Below are 22,854 nucleotides of genomic sequence, written 5' to 3'. Positions count from 1 at the left end.
AAATACTTATTTGTTTTAATTTAGTAATTTTTAATTATTTCTTGTTATCATCATTGGCATAAATTTCAAATAAAAAATAAAAAATATTATCTAATTAATTCCGCTAACAATTATTTTCTTTCTTATATTCTACGCTAATCTCAGTTTATCCAAGTAACTCAAATGTACTTCATTTCATTTTTAGGCAAGTGGGCTTATTCAAACGCAGACGACGCCATGTATACATAAACCTATGTTAGAAGTCCCGAAACAGCCACCCTGTTTTATTATCGACCAGCTACGAGGTAGAACAAAAGGAAACATCTAATTTAGGAATCTTATCATGCTAACATGGTTCCCATAACTATAACAGATATTATTATTGTTATTATTGTAGATACAGAAAAGTCTGCGTGTGCATTTGTAGTATGTTTATCATCTATATAAAAAAAATAGCAACTATATTTACATAATAATAAATCGTGAAAATACACGATAGCTTTAGTCCAATGTATTTGACACAAAATATTAATACTTACAATAAAACACCATAATTTCATTGATTACATTGGCTTGGTACTTAGTTATATCGTATTAATATTTATTTAAGTTTAATTATTGAAGATAATTTCATGGGAAACGTCCAACAGTACCCATACTAATTTGAATCACAAGCGATATTTGAATTAACTATTATTATTTACTTTCAATCTGTACAAGCATTGTGTATCAAATGACTATTTACTAATGATTTTTGTTCCTCTACCTTTAGTTTCCTTGAAAATGATGATGATATTGCTAACAATTAGGCCACCTCTTGTACATGTTGCTCCTTAATATTATATGGATGAATTTCGTCGGTACATACAGTCATTAATATTTGTATTTAAAATACCACCAAGCAATGTTACGGTTAAAATGCTCGTTGAAGCCAAACCTAATTGGGTATTAAACCATTGACGTAATAGCGTAGGGGTCTGAATCGGACGATATAATAAGGAACATACAACATACATGCCTACTATTGCATCTATTTAAATTAATATTAAACTAACCAGTTTAAAGTGCATAACAATCTTTAAACTCTGAATACCCGCTACATATTACTGAGGGCTTCATTTTTATGGTTATAGATATTTCCAGCCCAATTAATTCTTTGAAGTATTAGGTTTTATTGCAAACATTATTAATATTGTACACTATAATTGACTAGAATCAGTAAGATTTATACTTAAAATAATTATTATTTAAATATTGCCATACTATACAAAAAAACTCTTTCACCCTCTTTGCTTTTGACTTATTGGTACCTAAATAGTCTAAATATTCCATACCATATCGTTATTTGTTATTAAAACCGTTATTTTAGTCGTTACTGTCTCAACAATCCGCTATGTAATGAATTTTGATTTACTTATTTGTAAAGACTTGATTAGTTTGTGTTTTTTTTTTTTAATTTGATAATTTTATGTTCACTTTGTAACTGTTTGTCTATCCAATAATAAATAAATAAATACGCAATTTTAAAGGAACATCAAATGTACTAATTTACATACATAGGTAGATTGAATACATACACAGGTATTTTAATAAAAAAGCGATTCTTCTTTTTCTAAAGTTTACAACTATTTTCATTTCCGTTCCCCACACAAAGCTGCATGTGTCATTTTAACTTATTCAATCAGGAGTTTAACAGCTATTTATCGCAAAGCGTTTGTTTTTATTATCTTGCCTTGTTTTTTTACCATAAGTTGAAGGCTAAAATAATTATAAAATACAAAGTTAATTCAAACATAGTGAAAGCAATCAATATTTTAATCGAACATTAAAATCATAATTATATTATGAACTAATTCGCTCTTACTGTGGTCAATAATATAAAAAAAAATTGTGTTATAATTTGACTTCATATTTAACATTTATAATAGTAATAAATGATGATATTTTAATCCCTTCGAGCAGATCTCAACTAATTTCTTCATTAATAGATATTTAAAAACAAATTGGCGTAATTAAACCATTCGAGTCCAATTTATTAAGAAATTCAATACCTGTCCGTGTGCCCTGAGATAGTTATTGTTATTTTTTATTCAATTCAAAAGTAATTTATTCATAGTAATGATTCAATAAAAAACAGTCCTATAGCAGAAAAGAAATGTAAGTAAATAAAATACACAGAAATATTTTTTAATTTTTCCTGAATAAATTCCAATTGACAATATAACAAGGGAAACGAAAGAGTTCAATTTAACATACAAACAATGAGTAAATGAAAGATATTGAGTGATTATTGTTGCATTTTTATTTTGATCGGAAACGTGAGCAGAATTCTTAGAAGCAGGTAACGTTTATCCATAGCAGCCGTTGTTTACTGAATCATCTCAAAACATAAGAATATTTGAATTCCTGGTTCCTTAAAACATTAATTAATTTACTTATTCGACGATAAATACTAAGAATAGATACTTTCTCCGTTAAACAGCTGCCATTTAAGTTAAGCATGGTGTCCGTTAACTATTTCGCACGTGCTTGTTAATCGCGTAAAGCAGCGCATATTGAACAGAGCTATGAAAGTTTAAATTAGATTTGTCCCTCCCTAGTGAGTTGTTGAAGCAACTGTCAGAACAAGTTTTGAAAACAGCCGAGTTTCTCTGACTGTTGGATACACAATGTACATAATATTCAATTATTAACTATTAACAACTTGACTGTTCAAATGTTCGAGATCAATTTCGTACTATAATTTTCTTTGGAAGTTTCGTGTATTGTGTCCAGCAAAACAACGACTCAATGTTGAATCACTATATTCATTACTAATTAAAGCAGATTAAAAATAATATATGTTTCGTGTATTTGTATCGACATTCCTATAAAACTTGTTCTTAGCGTGAGTTTTTCGTGTAACAATTCAAAAATATTATTATTATGTCCAGTTTTTAGCAACTGTGGCAGTAACAGTTGTGACATAAGGGTAAAGAAACGGATATGACGAAATTATAAGAGGTCCTTGTTTTAATACAAAACTGGAAATAAAAACAAAACCTAAAATTGCGTACTTCAATAATACAGTTTTTTTAGCTAGACAAAATATCAGACAAATATTATAAATGCTAAAGCAATTCTCTTGTTATCACCTATAACTGAATCATTCAAAAGTTGTTAATAAAATTTCACTAAGAGATAGCCTGGACAAAAGATCTTTTAGAATAACAAATTAAGGTTCGATAGATTTGTTACTCAATTACGCAAAAACAGCTGGACTCGTTTGGATGAAAATAATATTTAACGATAACGATACCCATAGCACACTTAACGCATAGAAACTAGCTAAAATCGAGTATCTAGACCGAAATGTGTCATGACGGGCAGTAAGAAAAAATGAATAAACAATAAAATCGGTAACACAGGGCTTGTGACTCGACATGTATATGACACGGCTCGTTAACATTCAGTAAATTCAGTGTCAATCAAATGACACGGCTAAAGCGATAAACACAAAACTCAGAGCACACCTTTATTCCACACATTTCTCCACCTCTCCGTTCATATTCGTTTCATTTTTATACATATTATATTTCATAGTAGGTCTGATGTGCTTTTATTTAAAATTCTTTGCTTTCTTTATACATCTCTCAGAGGCAGAATACGTCGAATATTACCAAAATACAGAACTACCTTTTAGATGTCCTTATAATTTACATAGGTACCCTACGTCTATTTCTAAGCTCTTTACTACGTGTATGCAAAATTTAATGACGATTGCTTGAGCAGTTAAGGCTTGAATGCGTTAGAAACAAGCAAAATCAATTCTTAATTTATAATATTAGTTGCAAAGTATGGTTTTATTTATATTAATTATTGAGGAAGCAAAACAACACAAAGCTATTGGTTTTTGTCACATAAATTTTCATCATCCTCCTAAAAAAAAAAAACAGAACTCTTAGAACCTCAATTGAAATGCATTCTGATAAATAATACGAATTTGCAATTGTTATTATTTATAACAAGCGCAAATACGTGTTGATTCAGTGTTAAGAACACTGTATTTGCTGCCGTTTGGCTTAATTAATCAAGTGTTCATAATTGCAATTACGCGTCGGATGAAACGGTTTAGAGTCGATATCATCATTTATTATATATACATAGAAACAGTAATAAGAAATAATACAAACTGACATATGAACAACGATTGATACAAGCAAAAATGATATCTATTGCTACTATGAAAGCGGAGTTAGTACCTTACTAGCTACCGGTTCCAGCTTTCCACGGGTTGAATAAGGGTTTACATAAAACGTTTATATTGGTGGACAAACATAAAAAGAAAGATTCTTGTTTTTTGTTGGGCGAGGACCGTCGCTGGCTTACGTAGAACATTTAACCAAAGTTTCAACACATTCCACGGTTCCTGCGATCCATTGTGACCCTAACCTAACCCTAACTTGCCAATGGTCAGCCAGCAGAGCAAGAAGTTTCTCCGAATGCTTTTCGCGCTTCAGAAACAAATGCGTATCTAGCGCTGTATTGGCTGCGTGAAACGCTATTGTCCGCAAAATCCCACGAGAATTTTCGACCAAATTGTCACCTGAGATAAAACGTGTTTTCACCAAGACCTTTTCCTTCATGCCTACGTACTTGTATATGAGAAAGATAACATTTTAGAATAAAAAAAGTGAAATTTTTCCAATTAACAAAAAAAATATATTCATTTATCAATTTTTAGAATCACCTATTTCTTTAACAAAAATCTATTAAGGATTATAAAAGCATTGCATTTTCGAAGAATTTATCAATCCAAATCTACTTTTAATTACAAAAAATAATTTGGCTTATTTTTTATAGTTACAAAGTTATCATTCCGTATTTATCTATTCATATTGTCAACATAATCGAAAACCGGTCGATATGACAAGTTATTAAGCGTGCATATTGATAGCCACTATCGTAGGTACGATATGAGAAAGATACATAAAATGCCAACGTTTTTTTATGCAGGACGCATACGTTACGTGCACGTGGTATGCTGTAAGTACCACATTGGCGTTGCATAGATGTCAAACCAATTCAACTTATCCGTGTCCATTCATCAGTAAGTGAATTCTGATGAGTATATCGTACGTGGATACGTTTTAAATGAAACAAAGTTAAGAGAAAGATTATTGGTTACCCGATTACCAGTGATTATTTTACATTCCTTTGTATCATTATTATATAAGTAAGAGTCAATTTGAAGCAGGTAATCGTACTTTGTTTGTTTGGTCGGATCCTTAGTGTATCTAACAAATTAATTGAAACAATAGAATGAAAACGATTATTACTATAATACATTTAATGTATTATCATCAGCCATATATATGTTAAAAATGTAATGATTCGTTCATTCATTTACACTTGATTTTTTAAATTACCTGAACTACAACAAAACGAATATGAAAATAACAAGTTTTTAAAAAAAATACGTATATCGAAGTATCGATTAATATTATTATGGATAATAACAGTTTTTGAAATAATATTTTGTAAAATTAAATTAAAAATCACCTACTTTTATTTATTTGTTGTTTCTAGTAGTATATAGTTTGTATTTGAACAACTAGCTCGCCGTAAGGACTACAATTCTTTTAAATATATGTGACGTGATTGGTATATATACTAACATTATAAATGCAAGAGTGATTCTGTCCTTCATTAAGGCATCGATGAAGCAGAGTTATTTTGCATAGAAACAGTTTATGGGTTGTGATTGATATAGGACTCTTTTATTCGGCCAAAATTAATTATCTGTTTAAAAAACAAATCGAATTGAAAAAAAAATTGAGCCCATAAAAAATCACGCCTATCTTTTACCCTAAGGTACTTATTTGGGACTAAACGGAAGTATACCCTCCCAAACAAAAAAAAAGATTTTTGAAATCTGTTCATAAATGACCGAGTCGTGAAGTAACAAACGTAAAAAAACAACCAATCTCCTCATTTTTCTTCCGGTTAAAAACTAAGTTCAAATATCGGCTTCAATAAAAAATAATACATAATCTGAATTGAAGTTTTATCCCTTTAGATCAGTTCATTATTTTGTAAAAAAGTTTCATATGTCTGGGAAAACATTATCTTTGGCCGTTATTAGGGTTATTATTAATTAGACTTGCGTATCAATAACGACAATATGCCACCTATTCTTGGGATGCATTTGCCATTGCGCATGTTATTACAATATATAACATTATAATATCCATAATATTCAATCATTTCAATTTAGTCTTCCGACATATAGTTATTATATTTAAATATAATGCTATACAAATATACTACAATAGAGTAAGCATGTTTATAAGGTGCGAAGATTTGTCATTGTTCAAAAGTTGGGTAAATACGTAAATATATTGGTGGGATTATACCGTGACACGAAAAGTAAACCGTATTTGATCGTTCTGGGGAAGAGTAAAGCGGAGAGGAAACATTTTCTTCACTGATAACGCTGCGTGTTTTAGTGATCGACGTGTCTCGGCCGCTAGTTGCAACAAGTAACTATGTTTTCTCTTGTTTCAAGTAATTAAATTATAATAATTTTATACAATAATTATATATAAAGATATTATTAAATTATATGGCAGGTAACTTTCTTCGTATAAAACAATTTCCTCCCACTTTATGGGATTGTTTTGTTCTACATGGGACTATTTTCTGACAATATCAGTTGGGAATTATTTTAGTTTTTCCGAATCAAAATATGGAGTGTCTAGTAGGTAACATGAAACTTACGACAACGGAAGAACTATTTAGAAACAACAGTTCCTTTCCATTTAGGACACAACGAACTTATTTAGTCTACGTGACACTTTCTTTTCTGATGACAATGACAGTTGCTAGTAAATTTTTAAAGTTATGCGATACAAAATATAGTATTTGTTGTAGGTAAAGCGATATAATTTGGGGTTAAAAAAAAAGAAAGATAGAAAAAGAACGTCGGAAATGTCAGCTTAAAAATGAAATAGGGTCAAGAATAATTACAGAAAATTAGTTCAAAAAGTGTATCATCGTGAATGTATGCTACTCGAAAATGCAATTTAGAGCATTGCACTACATGTCGTGCAGTGTCAAATAAACCTTTTCAATAAGTATCAAGTGTGTCTCTACGGCATTGCATTTCAAAAAAGATATAATTAAAAATAGCGCAATATGATTAAGTTAAAGATAACGTACACACATATTAACAAAAATTTGGTTATTTTTAATCAACGTGAGAGTATTGCTAGTAATTATTTATTAGTCGGTTGTTACGGTTATAAGAGAAAAATAATGAAGAAAGATTGTTACCGGTGTTAGAGCTTTATGCATGCCAACTACTCATTCTGGTAAGCGGGTACCCCGCTCTAATACTAAAAATTAATAATTTGTATTGCTGTGTTCCTATTGTAAGGTAATTAAGCGCCTTGGTAACGATCAAATTTGTTTGCCAAATTTTACGTGTTAGTCAATTATTTTTAGAACAGCTTTTTTTAGCGCATTCGTCGGACAATATACATGTTTAATAAGTTTCACAATTTTTAATTGACGGCTTATTTATCAAGTACGCTTTAAAATATGCCATCGTGTTTTTCAAACAAAATCTCAATATGTCTTGATGTCGAGTCCAGTTTTTGGTGGTTAATTATAGACATAAAAAACGCAACCAGATTTATCCAGGTAAGTAAAGTATTTAGGCACATAAGTATATCTGACTTATTAGCTCATCATTTTAAAAACTGGCGGTACAACTGCCAATTGTAAACATACTCGTAGTCGATGATGCAACGAATTGTAAAAATACAGACGAAGTTTGCGTTTCTTCTCTGTTTTCGTGATTAGTTTATCTGGACAAAAATAAAAGAAATGCAGCAATACCCATGAGAATGGGAAAAAAATATGTTCTATTGATGAAATTTGGTGCTTGTCAAACAAAAATACCAAATAAATTGATCATACAGAATAATACAAAGGCACATTAACGTCTTTTATCCCATGGCTGGCGGCGCATTGACTCGTAAAAGGAGTAGTTTATACCTACAGCAGTGTCTATGGGTGGATGTGACTAATTATCATCAGATGGCCCATTTGAACATCTTCCATCTTAGCATAAATTAAAAAAATATTAATTTAAATGTTGTTGAATCGTGAATGAAAAAACGTGCGTATGCTATATTTCATATATATATTTTCATATATATATTTTCATATATTTATCAATACAATAAATTCGAGTTGGGATGAATTATTGTTTGAAATAGTTTCCAATTGGCAGAGAACGACACCAATATAGTAATCGACTCGTTTTATTTATAAATTCAAAAGATTAAGTAATAAAAAAATATGAAATACGTATAAACTGTTTCAACGAAGGTACATACAATAGAGTATTTATAAAAGAATCATATGTTATGTATTTTATCATTTAATTTCTAGAAGCTGTGATTTATATTCAAACAGCCTGTATCGCATTCCCTAGTGTTATGTTCCATAGTTAGTAGCACTTACATAATATGAACATCACTCATACACCAAATGTGTAATTCACATAACACACGGGGTTGCATTTAATTAAATAATTTTTAAATTATTCTATGTATATGAAATAAAAATATATTATTTTGCGATACGCTCACCGTGATCATATTATCTGAGATTCTGATGAATATTAAAGTAACCTTTAATTGCATTGAATTTAATTATTTTTTTTGACAAAACACGTGGATCTTAACGGAAGGTCGTGATAGTTCGAAGCCCAAGCAAGCACCACAGAGTTCTTATGTACTTAAAATGTATTTTTATTGGTTCTCATGTTCGGCACAGAAGACAAACATCGTACAAGAGCCTGCATGCATCAGATGCAATTTTGCCATCATCACCAATCCGCAGATGAAAGGATGCTTATGCCCAACCGTGGAAAATTGACTGCTGTTAGTTTAAGTATTTTTTATGTGATTATAAGTGGACGACGAAATGGGCAACCTGTTGTTAAATGGTCAAACGTCGCCTATAGACAACGGCTGTGTTTGTAATCATTCAATACATCGTCTAAGTACACCTAAGATGTTATTTCCCATGTACTAGTAGATACACTGGTTCACTCACCCTTTAAAAGGAAACACGGCGATTCAAATAATTACTGCGTAGACGTAGAATAATTGATAAGCGGGGAGAGACAGGCCTGCACAAAGTCCCACCACCAGTATACCTAGCTCAATTTTTTTTTCATCACTTACAAAACAAAGGATTTTTTTAAATGTTAATATATTAGAAGTATTAAAGTTTTTAATGGTTGAGATATTAATATATCACACAGTAATATTTTTTCATTATGTAAATTTAAAAATTTCAAATAACATTAATATTAAGTAATTATGCAAAACGTAATTCTTACTTCCAATACTGCATATATGAGCGAAGGAAAGAGAAATGGAAAAAAAAACAAAAGTTCGAAGCTGTACCATTTTCACACGAACAATCGTAAGTTATTTTTCAAAACACATTTCTAAATATTAGAAACTTGCCTCAATCAATGTGATATATGACTTAAGACGCTTAAGACCTGAATAATTAAACATAAACATAGCTATGTGTTACAATAATTGATTGCTATTAATAATATGAACAAAGTAGTCCATTCGTCGTCAGTAGTTATATGAACAATAGCTAAACACATTATTTATTTTAAGGATAATATTTATTTGAACAATACATAATAGGAATTTTTATGTACGATCTATTTTGTTCTGTCCGGGTTTTCGTTCAGGTTAGTATTATCGTCGTGTAAACTTTGTTTATGGTATTAATTTGTGACTTTGTTCTATGAACCTTTTAATTTGCGGGAAATGTTTTTTTGTCTGTAGTTCAATCACACAGTGCAGTCTGCACGTCATGCATCTGTCAACGTGGGATTACATTTGATTATGTGCGTTGCGTACGCAGACATACAAAAGTAAAAATAAATAAAGTAAATATTAGAGATTATGTTCATAATTCATGAAATGTTCTGTTTACATAAGTATAATAGGCTTTTTTGTTTTGTGTCGGCTGCCTCTCTACGTCCTGTATATGATGAAGTTAATAATATGGTAGAAATTTGGAAGTCTTTGGCATAAAATTAAGATTAATTAAGAGGTATTGCAACGCATGCCTGACATTTGCTGTTTCACTTATAAAAACTTCAATACGAAACAAAGAATTAATTGGGATTGACCCAATGCTCGCCTTAAAAGTTTAACAATTTCAGTGTAATAAATGAGTGTTATTTAAACAAAAAAAAAATAAATAAATAGTTTCCTTTAACTTTTTCACTTTAGTTTAGACTTTAGTTTTGTAATGTTCATAACATTACAATGAATTACTTGGAAACGCAGTTGGGGCACAGTTCTACCAGTATTAGTCACCACGACACGACGTCAAACAAGTTTGTGTTGATACGTCATACCTAATATTTAAAAAGGCCTAAACGCCTCATGGAATATTATTGCGCAAAAACAACCTAGCAGACGAATGAAAAAGTTATGTGTACGGTTCACTGAACGTACGTCAAGGACTTGATAGTGTGGTGGTTTGTAATGGGTCATGTACCACAATATGCATGGTAACTCATTCACAAATATAAAAATGAAGCTTAAACAACTTTTAAATTCGATTCAACTACATATTTGTTTAGTGAAAAAGACCATTTGTATTCTTTTTCTTAGTCTCAATCAAAGTTTTATAATGGCAAATGGAACACAGTATTGGCGAAATTAAATAGCAATGAGATATCAATATATATGAAATGTTTTTATAAAACATAATTATTGTTAAAAAAAAAAACTTCAATGAAGTGGTTGTAAGTTCAAGTATTGCTTAATTTTTTTTGTCTGACTCTACTCTGCCTGATGGTAAGTGGTAGTAGAGTCTAAACGCCACGACGGCCATTAAAACCGGGAAAAATGTTCTGCACTAGGCTTGTTCCCCCCTTGCCGGCCCGCAAGATGCCTTTTCACGTCTCGTTTGAAGGAACCCAAGTTATAGGAGAAGATAAACACGTGAGCTGGTAAAGAATTCCATTTTTTGGAAGTATGTAAAAATAACTTAATAATATAGTACTAAAAATACTTTAATCTGTACAAGGAGTCTTGTATTCATTGCCAAGAATTTCAGTGTGAAAAATTAATTAATATATAACGCCTATTGCTTTTAATACATTTACCGTAAAAGTATCTAATTTATTAAAAGTTTTTCTAAAGAAAAACATGAAAATAACATCTACATATGTATTTGTTATTTGTAAGGTTGTATAGTACAACTGTGAAATTTTATACATGAATTTATTCTCTATTACCTCAATTTTTACAAATTTAAACAGAAAATATTTAAAAAAAAATTGCAGGTTTTCATAGCCGCACATATCATTTATTTTAATGTAGAAGTGAAAAAACATTGTTACTCCATCTTAAAAGCCATTTCAAAACAAAATTCGCTGAAAAAAATTATGTATAGAAATAATTTAAATAAAACAATTTATTTAAATTGTTAAGTAATATTTTAAGTACACGAAAAAATATTCATCTTTGAATATTACTTTATTTTAAAATAGTCCAGACTAGACTAAATGTAAGTATTTTATTTCAAAAGTAATTTTCTAAATATTCCTAAGCTTTATATTTAAGCATACCTTCACCAGATTAATGAGAATTCACAGAATAAAATGTTATTAAAAACGTGAAACATTTCATTCAATAATTTATTGAGAGACAAATATAAATACATACCAGAGAACATTTAAAAAAATTATATTCGCATTTGCTGATCTTTGCTAGCATTTACTTTTTAAAAGAAAATTCGCTTTGCATATTTATACAGCAGCAATAATGTATTCGTTTTTATTATATGACTGTAAAAATTTTTGGTTTTGCACAAGTCTCACTATGATTTTACATTATTTTTACACATTTTACATTACATTACAGTACATCGAACAAAGACATACATAATATATTTAAATTAAAAACTCAATACCATAATAATAAATATAATAGGTAATACCATACAAATTTAATTCTTTACCTAAACCCAATTACCCAATTACGTCACTCAGCCTTAATATAATTGCAATGCACATCCTATGCAATTTTATGTATGTGAACCTTTTTATAAAACAATTTATTTAAGCAACACATTCATGCTGCTGAAATGATAATTTTCGTCTTACCTTTACTGACATAGAAATAAGTCATATAAATACACATCTATTCATGAAAATTCAAAATCAATAAACTTGATTATAATGTGAAATTTGTAACAATAGAGATCTATTTTTTTATAATATCAAAATGATTTTGCAATTTCCTTTTGAAATAAGATACTGTATTTAAAAATTGTAAAAGTGGAGAACAGAGACCTAATTTGCTTTGCTTGTAAAATTAGGCTTTATTATTAATAAAGCTTCAAATTATTTACCTAGAAGCTTTAAAATAATGACTAAATAAACTTACTTTATTAAAGAACATGTAATTTGTTAAATATTAGTAATAAAGTATTTACCTTAATAAAGTTTATTTATACAGCCTATGAATGTCCCATAGCTGGGCTAAGGCCACCTCTGCCTTTGAGAAGAATTGGAACAATTCTTTTAAGTTTATCATATTTAATATGTTATGAATAAAAGACAATACATAATATATATTATCAAGATCCAAAAAAATCACATATTTATTCTATTTAAGGAAGGATTAAATGTTTTATTTATAACCTTTTGATTTCATTGTACATACCATTTAATTAAATATATTTTATTAATTTCATTTAAGAGACAACAAATAAATAAGAACAATAAGTAACATTAAATTCATTAACAGTTAGCTTCACTTCAAAATATTTATTAATTTAATGAATTGTGAACAAGTACAGCACAATTTAAATTAAAATAAGCATTGTGATGCAATTTTGTTACAGTTTTTTTTTTTTGTTTTTTAATATATATTTTCATTATTAAATAAAACGAATAAATATTCATATGATGAATTAAATAAAATAATTACATTATTGTTGAAATTTAATATTAAATATTAAACATAATATTAATTAAAAGATATTTCTATAAAGAAGAAACAGACGCAAAATAAAGATATATACATCATTAGCACAAGTACGGATTCTATGTCGAAGTCGTGTGCACACAAGCGTCAAACAAAGTTGTACTTTGCAATTATGAAGTTGCTTCGGTGTTGAGCGTCTTATTGAATAAAAAAAAACATTACTGCCGAGAGTAATGCATTCCTTGTGAGATCATGTGTGACAAAGCGTGAAATAATTAAATGTTTTTAACTTCAATGTGAGTTATACCCAGAAGATGGTTCGGCGTTTTTGGGCCCTCAATATTTATCCTAAAATATTATATCAGCTGTCATTGATTACGTCAGTAAAAAGTAGAGATGAGTTCGAGTAGTGTTCAACAAAAAAATTGTTTAAATTTAATGTAACTTTTTTTTTGAACTCAAGTTTAAGTTAGACCAACAACAACTCAAAATTAACAAATTATCGATCTGAGATTCGCAGACTTGCTACACTCTTACCTTCTGATAACTCCAAGTCCAACTCCGCCAACTTATCTCTTATCTCGTCCGGCAACTTTGATATATCAACACTTAAGTCAGCCATAGTGAAAAAGCACTTTTTCACATAAAACAAATAAAGTTAACGACAAAAGTCTAAGACACCATCGTGACATCTGGCCATCTTGAATTTTGAATATTCTCTGTCCAGCACCAGCAAAACTACTAAACTGAGTCAGATGTGACAAAGATGACCACCAGATGTCGCTTTTGGAAAAAAAAACGCGAGTTAGTTCTCAATACCATTTTAATAAAAGGAACTTCCATAAACAATATATATCAGTTTTATATTTGTGTGCACGAAAAAAATGTAATACTCTTTCTTTAATAATAAAACAATATTATTATGTACATATATTTTCATCACAATCATTACAAAATGTTTAAGATAATAAATAACGCCAGCCTTAGAAAACTATTGTGAATTTATAATCTGTACAAGTTCAAAATGTATTGTATTAAGCTATTATACTTATATATTACATACATAAACTTTATATATGATTTATATTTTGCATATTTATTATAGTCAGGGATCGGCAAAATACATTCTTTCTATATATAAAATACAAATTACAAAATACTTTTTCAAACGTATAAACATTAAATACTTTCAAGTACCTAATGTATTTAAATTATAAAATACAGTGTAAGCATTTTTATTAATTATACAAAAAACAAAATTAAATATTTAAACTATTTGTGTGCAATTAATTGTAGTAATTCTAAAAACGACTTTAACGAATATGCTTGAATATTATGTAAACTTGGAATACGGTATTCGTTTAAATGATTCTGAATTATTATAACCAATATTATACTTATGATAAAAAGGTGAATTTATGTCGTAATTTTCAGTACCGATGTATATATTCATTTTGATCCTCATTGACGACATTAAAATATGATAAAGGCTGTTTTTTTCTAAATCCATTGATTCGATTCTCGGATAGACGACAAGTTATATATATCGTATTTAAATATACTTCAGTTACTTTTATACATAATGTTACAATATTTTTATAAAAAAATGTTGATAATGTATATAGTTATAGGTGACCAAAATAAGTTTTTCTTTCCTATTAAAGTGAAGGGTTCATTTATTTAAACAAAAATAAACTAATTTTATTTTTTAAGCGATTTTATATAATATTGGCTAACAATACAAAATTCTGTAGCAATGCATAATTTATTTTGTCCCTATAAAAATTTGTTCTTGCCCCGCCATTGTATATAATCATAACAAGTAGACAAAGCAAAGTTCTTAAATAAAAAACAATTGTAAAAATAGAGATAAATCTTACTAAAGGAATAAGACATACCATTAATTTATATATTATAAATTACATTTTAAACCTTTTTCCCACCAAATCCTGCTTTTTGTGTCTGTTTCTGACTTTATAATAAGTTTGTTTTCAATATCAAATTTTTTAATGTCATAGACAAAATTTGATTTAATAAATGGTAACATTAGTTCCTGGAAAATCGTCCGCTAGGTGACGCTAGGTGTTTTCTTCTTCCCGTCATTCTCATCCTAGTTTTCTTTTTACTTTTAGTTAGAAGGTTGTTGGCTCTAAATTTATTCTCGTAATGGCTGCCACGCTAAAAGTATAGCTTATTGGTTATGTCATGTTCAAAGTGCCTTTAGATGGGTGTATAAAGCAAAAACTCAACAAGTGTTTCAAACAATGATCGCATGAAAGCTGTAAAAATATCAATCTCCCTCGACCGTTTCTTCTTTCATGTTTCCTTTTTTGGCAATTAAGTTATGGACTCGGCGTTTGTGTACTGTATGTAATAAAAACATAATCTATGCAACGTAAAAAGTGTACATCGGGACCATATTGAGTGTCAAGTGTATTCAGGGTATTTAAAATGACGGATCCAAGAACATCGTCAGCTCTGTTTAAGAGAGCCGAACAGTTGAAAAGATGGGAGGAATCCGATACTAATAAACAGTCATCGATGCCGAAAAGAGCATCGAGGATACAGTTTTCATCGGGCATCGTGTTTTTGGCGGCATGTACCGCTGGAGACAAGGACGAAGTGCAGAAATTGTTAAAAATTGGCGCTGATATAAACACCGCGAACGTGGATGGTCTGACGGCTCTTCATCAGGTCAGTAAAAATTGTTATTACACAAATAAATTATTTAAATAAAAGCTACTTATCTTAACGAAAATTAATTTTTGGACCTATGGCCTGTTAATATATTAACAAATAAATATTCAGGTTACATGTTTGTGTAAAATATTGAGTATATATAGGCATATGCACTTTTGTGACAATATTTGTAAATAATAACTGTTCTAAACTTCATATCTATAAAAATGTACAAAGTACAATTAAAATATGAAACAATTTTATTCAATATAGAAAGAACATGCATCTATGAGATATCATGAATTAGGTATATTTTATTCAAAATCTCTAAACTTTGTTTTATTGATTAATAAATTACAATAAAACTTTCTAAAACTGATTTGAATTTTTAAATCATTTCATTACAAACTCTTGTAAATATATTATATATAATGTATTACTTTCAGTCTACATTTTTATATATTTAGTATATAAAAGTGTAGAGATATATAGTATATGAAAATGTAGTCTATAGTATAATTTCAATTGTATATTATTAAAATAATATGTTTGATTTTATCAATTACTTCACTTTTTTTTATTCATAATACTTGTAAGCTATTTTTACAGATATGATTTGACAGATTATTAATATTTAAGATAAGATATTATAATTCTTATTTCATTTTGCAATTTGTATGTAGACTTATACGCCTGTAATACATATTCAGCTTAATACTCTGATCTCAAGTACAATACAGGATCTACTCACAGTTTATCAATTCATATAACATATTTGAATCATCTCAATCATTTAATTATGATTAAGTAACAGTAATACACTTTCATGTTTAATAAGTTAATCAAGAAATGTGGTCTGATAAGATAAAAATTGATTTTATTTTCTTTAAGTTTTTTTAAAAAATGTGGTTATTTTAATAATGTAGATTAATACTATGTATGTTTTGTGTGCCATAACAATTTCTATTAATGAATTATTTTTAGCTATTTATATATAAACGCCTCACTATTAGACACTGTAAAGTGGTTGTATGATAATACAATACTTTGCCTACTTATTTTGAATACACATCGCTGAAACATATAAATTGTTATATAAATAAAAAAGTCATTACCATTTGAAATTTGTTATTTGTTGTTGGATCTGAAGCTGGGTATTAACCAGTTTATGTGTTTTAATGTTACATAGATCCTCTTTTCTAACTCTCCATATTTGACATTCAAATAAAATTGTAAGTAAGGATATGAAATAATCTTGTTTTGTAGTGATACTTAAGCACGGCAAAAAAACTACCAGAAGTAAATGAGAGAGAAGATTGTGTTAATATAAAGAAAATAGACTCGTGGCATTTATGATTGCATGCTCTACTTTTTATGCATAAGCATTAACACAGTTCTATATAAATTCTATGCTGTGTAAATTTTTAAAATATTTATCAAAACAAGAATAGATTCTAAATTTACTGATTGTGTCTATTTTTACTAAAAGACTATTGCTTTTTGTTAATTATATAAACATAAAACATGTTTATATAATTAACCAAAATCAATTTCGTTTTACTTTCACTCAAATTCATATTGATAGATTTTTTTATTAAAAAATATTTAATAATTGAATAATAAAGTAAGAGGATTTCACTTTAAAAATTACCGCAGGTGTCTTAAGTATTCTAAATTATATTAGGGCGAAGAAGATATTGTCGCTTTACTAAAGCCTAATTAATGGGCCCATTACTTTGTTACACAATGTTTTTCTTGTTTTGATTCAGTACAATATATTTTTAGTAATTCTACTATAATATTACTTGGTAACGTAAGCTATGATATTAATTGTAAGTTGATAAAAAGAATAATATATTAGCATTATAAGACTTAAGTTTTCTTTAAATTTAGCTTAAAGTTAAGGTTTCGTGTAATAAATGTGCAAAGGCGGTCCTATTGCTTTCAGTCATTTTCTTCTAACAGACTGATGATACGGATGGGAAGAAATAAGGGGTATGTATTAAAATTAAATACCCTAAATAGGGTATATATTCTCAATATACTTATATACTAGTACTATAACATACATACTTTTATCACAATAACATATATAATATTCTTTAAAGTGACATTTAAAATTATTAATTGTTTAAAGATAATGTTTATTTGATTGCATAGTAATAGATTTGGCAGAGAAATAATTATTATATTATTAGGTGTATAATAAATAAAATTTTAGTCTATTTTTATTAGATTGAACGTCATTGGTTGATATTCGAAACTTTTTTTTACCGTTAATAGGCCAATTTCACCATTGACTTGCTTGATGTTAAGCATTGACACGATCTAGTATGTAGCACGCTTAAACCTATTACTAATAGTGGAAAATATTCTAAAATCTGAATTTATGAATTATATTACTATAACAAGATGTGAGTGTCACACCCACAACAAACGCTTCAACATACACTTGTTTCCACAAAGACACATTAGATTCTCATCTCTATATTTATCACTTTAATTTTTAATTTTACTTCAATTACTATCTTTTCGTTTTTATTATAATAGAAATTGTAGTCATTTGTGTATTAAATCCAAAATAGGATTTATTTACAAATACAATTATATGTAAGATAATGATTTTGTATACAATATATCGAATTACCTTATAAATAAATAATTTAAATACCTGTAGGTATTTAAATATAGTATTTTACCCATCAAATTAACTAAAACTGAATTTAAAAGTAAATAATTAATATCATAATTAATAAAAATAAACATTACTAGCTGCCAGGTAGTCCGAGGAGCTCCTAGTCGGTGGCCAAGGTGAGACTAGGGTGGTTCTATCTCCGGGAGATGACGGAATATCATCGAAAAGTAACCTCTCGAAATTGTAATAATCGAAGATTCACCTCTCGAAGTTGTTGATGAATTTTTTTTTTTTTTTTATAGAATAGGAAGGTGGACGAGCATATGGACCACCTGATGGTAAGTGGTCACCAAACGCTCTTAGACATTGGCATTGTAAGAAATGTCAACCATCGCTTATAGCCAATGCGCCACCAACCTTGGGAACTAAGATTTTATGTCCCTTGTGCCTGTAATTACACTGGCTCACTCACCCTTCAAACCGGAACACAACAATATCAAGTATTGCTGTTTTGCGGTAGAATATCTGATGAGTGGGTGGTACCTACCCAGACGAGCTTGCACAAAGCCCTACCACCAGTAAAAGTACCTCGGTGAACTCGTACAGCTCGATAGGAACAGCTGTTAGATGGAAACCGACAGACCGACATGGACAGATTTTGGCACCCTTCGTCAAGTCGCCTCAATGTTTTCGATCCGGAGTATACGGATGACAATTGACAAATGACTGAAATTATTATAAATTTGATATTAACTTTCGATGTTATGATGGATATTGTTTAAATCTCTACTTTTTGGATATATAACACTTCAATAAATGTTGGAACAACTTTTAGATTTTGCTTCATATTTCATATAAATTTATGGTTTGTAGATATGTAATTGTAATACGCATTTTATCATGACTTTTCTCAAGTACTTGATAAACAACTGTGTGAAAGTATCATCATTTGTTCAAGGGTCACTTGATGCAAAATATACAAACTACACTTACTTCTCTTTTAAACAATATTGTTAAATTAAATTTTTCAACAATACAATACAATATACAATAAGTTAAATTTTTCAAGTCAAACACTCGAACACCTTATTCCTTAAATGATAGCTATGTGTGATTTATGTATTTGTGTTACGTTCTTCTTGTAACAAATGATAATATCATATCAAACGAATATTATAATCCGTAAAGGCAAAACGACGACTTGATTTTTAAATTCAATTAAACGGTCTGTTTTTATCATTTACACCTACGCCTTATAGTTTAACCGCGGTAAATTTGAATTTCACCTGCAAATTCCTTAAAGTTTTCCACATTTTATGAAGTTTTTAAAAAACGTATTGTCTCCTGAAGGAGAAAATTAAACGCAACCAAATACTTAAATCTAATGTTTTGGTATTTTTGAAACAATTTCGTTGGACAAAACAATTATTACAAACTGTTCTTCTGTATACTATAAATATGACCACTAGCATTTAGATTTACATAGACACTACGTATATAGATGTATATTGTTTCAAAGGGCATTAAATAAAAAGTGGATATTATGGTCAAAAAATTCCTCGCAGACTAATTTTATGGTGTTTTCTTCAATTCTATCATAAAATACAACGACGGCAAGGTATATATATATACTCAGAATAATGTTGAATGAAATGTCTCAATGCAATGCATCACTTTTTGGCAGCGGCTCTTGTAAAATGTGATGTGTGATTATGTTAAGGATAAGTTTTTGGAAGGTTGTAATATTAAAATTACTTCCGCCAATCAAAGTTTCGCCGAGAATGCGGTACTGCGTGTCACGTGTGTTGAGTTTAGCACTCGGAATAACTTTCGATTGTTTCGACCGACCACTAAACGTCAGCAGTCCAGAATTAGAAGCTGACAGTGTCCACGATTATCCGTATAGTAGAACACGTTTCTGCCGTATTCTGTCTATACATAATTCTTTAGAAACGGAATGAGAAGTATTTATTAATATTTTGGCGATTGCAAATTTTCAAAGATAATAAGAGAAATATAATTTATATATACATGTATTAATGTATTCAGCTTTGATACTAAAATGTTACTATTTGTATTTAATAGATCATCATCATATTTTTGTTTAATAGTTAAAAATAATAAGGAACAAAATATGGCTCGTAAAGATTGGACTACATTTCGTTATTCTGAATGTGGTAATTATGGTAACATTTGCATGAATGTCAAAGTATTACGTCAACAAGTTTTCCCAGTAAGGATTACCTATTAATTGAATTGAATACCATTTGTTTACTCAGTAGCAATAATTATAACATACTTCGTTATGATTGGGTTTTAATCTAGTGTTCATCTATTTCATAAAACAGTCACAATTAGGTGTAACATTAACTTTACATTTATATTTAAATAAGAAATCTGTCTATCTATTGAGTTGACTTTAATATAGAACGTTTTTTGTTTCGCCAGGTATTTATGAAAACCTGCTCTAGGCGTATAGAAAAAAACGCACTTTATTATAGTACTCATGATAATTGCAAGTATGCTATACGTTATAGCTTTAAACCTATTGAGGTCAATATAATTTTGGCCTTACATTTTATTAATCAGTGCTATGAAGCAAATTATTCTTTTGTCTATAAAAAAAATATTATTTCCAAACGACAACTAACAATTGCTTCTATATTTGGAATTTTACAATTTGTGATAAAGTGTAAAGCCTTATTTTATAAATTGAATCAGTTTAAGATATCCAAATTCATATATAATTCATTAAAATAAAATATACACTAATAGTCTTTTACAGCATTACATATATATTTTACTTTATATTTAAAATATCATGTTTTCGTCTTTATCAAAATATAAAAGTAAAATTCAAAGTAATTTTTACGAACCAAAATTACTCTTAAGATAAGCTAAATAAGCAGTCTGTGGCCACAGGAAAGAATTAACAAGTCTTAATAGACGTAATTAATATGACCCCATATTGTTAGTCGAATAACCTGACATCTAACAGCGTAACAAGTAACAGTTGAAGACGTCTTTATTGATTGATTGAACACTCAACAGTGATCTCTAGTTATTTGCAATATTATTTGTCTAATTTCAATACAAGTAGTTCCTTTTAGTTTTGTAGATAAGATAGATATTAAAAAAATTATATATTTCCTCAAATATATTTTAACTAAAAAAAAATTTAAAATCAAACAAATGAAGATAATTAAATAGTAATATAGTATTTATTTCTTACGTTTTGTAAATCACGGTTATGCTTTAGAATTAGAATGGTAAGTTTGTAATGTGTGGCCCCGTATTTGTTAATTCTGTACTAAACATCTGTATGAATCGGGACACTAGGTAAAATAGTAACTTAATTAACTCTTAAATCGAACTTTGAAGATATGGCTTTAAAATGTATGGTAGAGCACGTTTTAAACAATGTATAGTAATTGAACTCTCAAATTATTTCGTGTAAAATGCAATTAACGAACTATGCAACCCCGATAACTGTTTGACGTGACACAAATTAAATTTTATTATTATCGGCCTCACTTACAAACGTTGTCGTAGTGGCTGTTAAATTAAATTAGTATAATAAATTATTAATCTTCTTGTTTTTAACGCCTAAATCTAGCAAATTTTAAGATAACACTCGTGCGTGCCTTACACGTTCCTCTCGGGGCCCGATTTCATTTCTATGCTTTTTCTATTTAAAACGTACGGTAATATTGTATTTAATATTTTTGTGTTACAAATATTTTACTAATTATTGGTAGAGTTCTAACTATTTTATGATAAAATTAAAAGGACTGCCAATAGCTATCCCGTACTCCTTTTGTCTACGGGTACGGCGATTGGTTTAAGAAACAAATGTATGTTGAAGTGTGGGTGACATGCCAGGAAGAGATGACAGGAGATGTTCTTTTTCGTGATAAGAAAATGTACTAAAAAGCATTTATTATTATAACAATAAAACGAAAGAATTTTTATAATAAATCCCAAGAAGTAGCCTTCGATTATTTATTTTTAAATATATAAAATATTTTTAAATTTTAAACACTAAAGGAAATTTCGTGATTTTTTCTATCGAGAAAAGTTGATTCATTTATATTTCTATAAAATAAAATATAGTTCAACGTACCTACAATATTTTATCTTGGATCAATATTTTATATGGATTTACCCATACACAAAATGATTTCTCTTAAATCGTTGGTGTTTTATGTAAGTTCTGATTACGTTGTTGGTTTTTAATAACTAATAGCAATGAATGTTACTGGAGTAAATAGCTACATAGGAAAACATTTTTTATACCTGCCGTTACACTAATCGGATACAAATGGCTGTATATATAAATAAATTACGTTGGGTAAGAGCTATGTTTCATATTTATTGAGATACAGTTATTTATTGAGAGATCGTAGAAGACCCTGGCACAAAGAAAATATTTTTAAAAAGAGCATTATATGGATGTCTTTATAATAATATATTGAAGAAAAGTCTTCGATAGCAATCTAGTTTCCAAAGCTAAGTGAAAAATAACTGTTT

At 28.8% G+C, this 22,854-nt stretch overlaps 2 protein-coding genes across 13 annotated transcripts in view; one reads left to right on the top strand and one right to left on the bottom strand.

Moving 5' to 3' along the window:
- Window positions 1-13,738, bottom strand: part of LOC126780449 (disco-interacting protein 2) — a 64,061-nt gene extending 50,323 nt beyond the window's left edge. For all 6 annotated transcript variants that reach the window (XM_050504941.1, XM_050504944.1, XM_050504943.1 and 3 more), the window contains exon 1: window positions 13,548-13,738. In XM_050504941.1, the coding sequence (XP_050360898.1) occupies window positions 13,548-13,632 (85 nt within the window). In that variant the 5' untranslated portion in view covers window positions 13,633-13,738. The remainder of the gene's footprint in view (window positions 1-13,547) is intronic.
- A 1,344-nt stretch (window positions 13,739-15,082) lies between these two features.
- The window catches only part of LOC126780553 (protein phosphatase 1 regulatory subunit 12A), a 46,531-nt gene continuing 38,759 nt past the window's right edge, over window positions 15,083-22,854 (top strand). For all 7 annotated transcript variants that reach the window (XM_050505131.1, XM_050505137.1, XM_050505136.1 and 4 more), the window contains exon 1: window positions 15,083-15,704. In XM_050505131.1, coding sequence (XP_050361088.1) covers window positions 15,462-15,704 — 243 coding nt within the window. In that variant the 5' untranslated portion in view covers window positions 15,083-15,461. The remainder of the gene's footprint in view (window positions 15,705-22,854) is intronic.

Source organism: Nymphalis io, chromosome Z (assembly GCF_905147045.1).
Source record: "Nymphalis io chromosome Z, ilAglIoxx1.1, whole genome shotgun sequence".
NCBI classification, from domain to species: domain Eukaryota; kingdom Metazoa; phylum Arthropoda; class Insecta; order Lepidoptera; family Nymphalidae; genus Nymphalis; species Nymphalis io.
The sequence above is the reverse complement of the archived record's forward strand: the minus strand, read 5'-3'. Positions and strand labels throughout refer to the sequence as shown.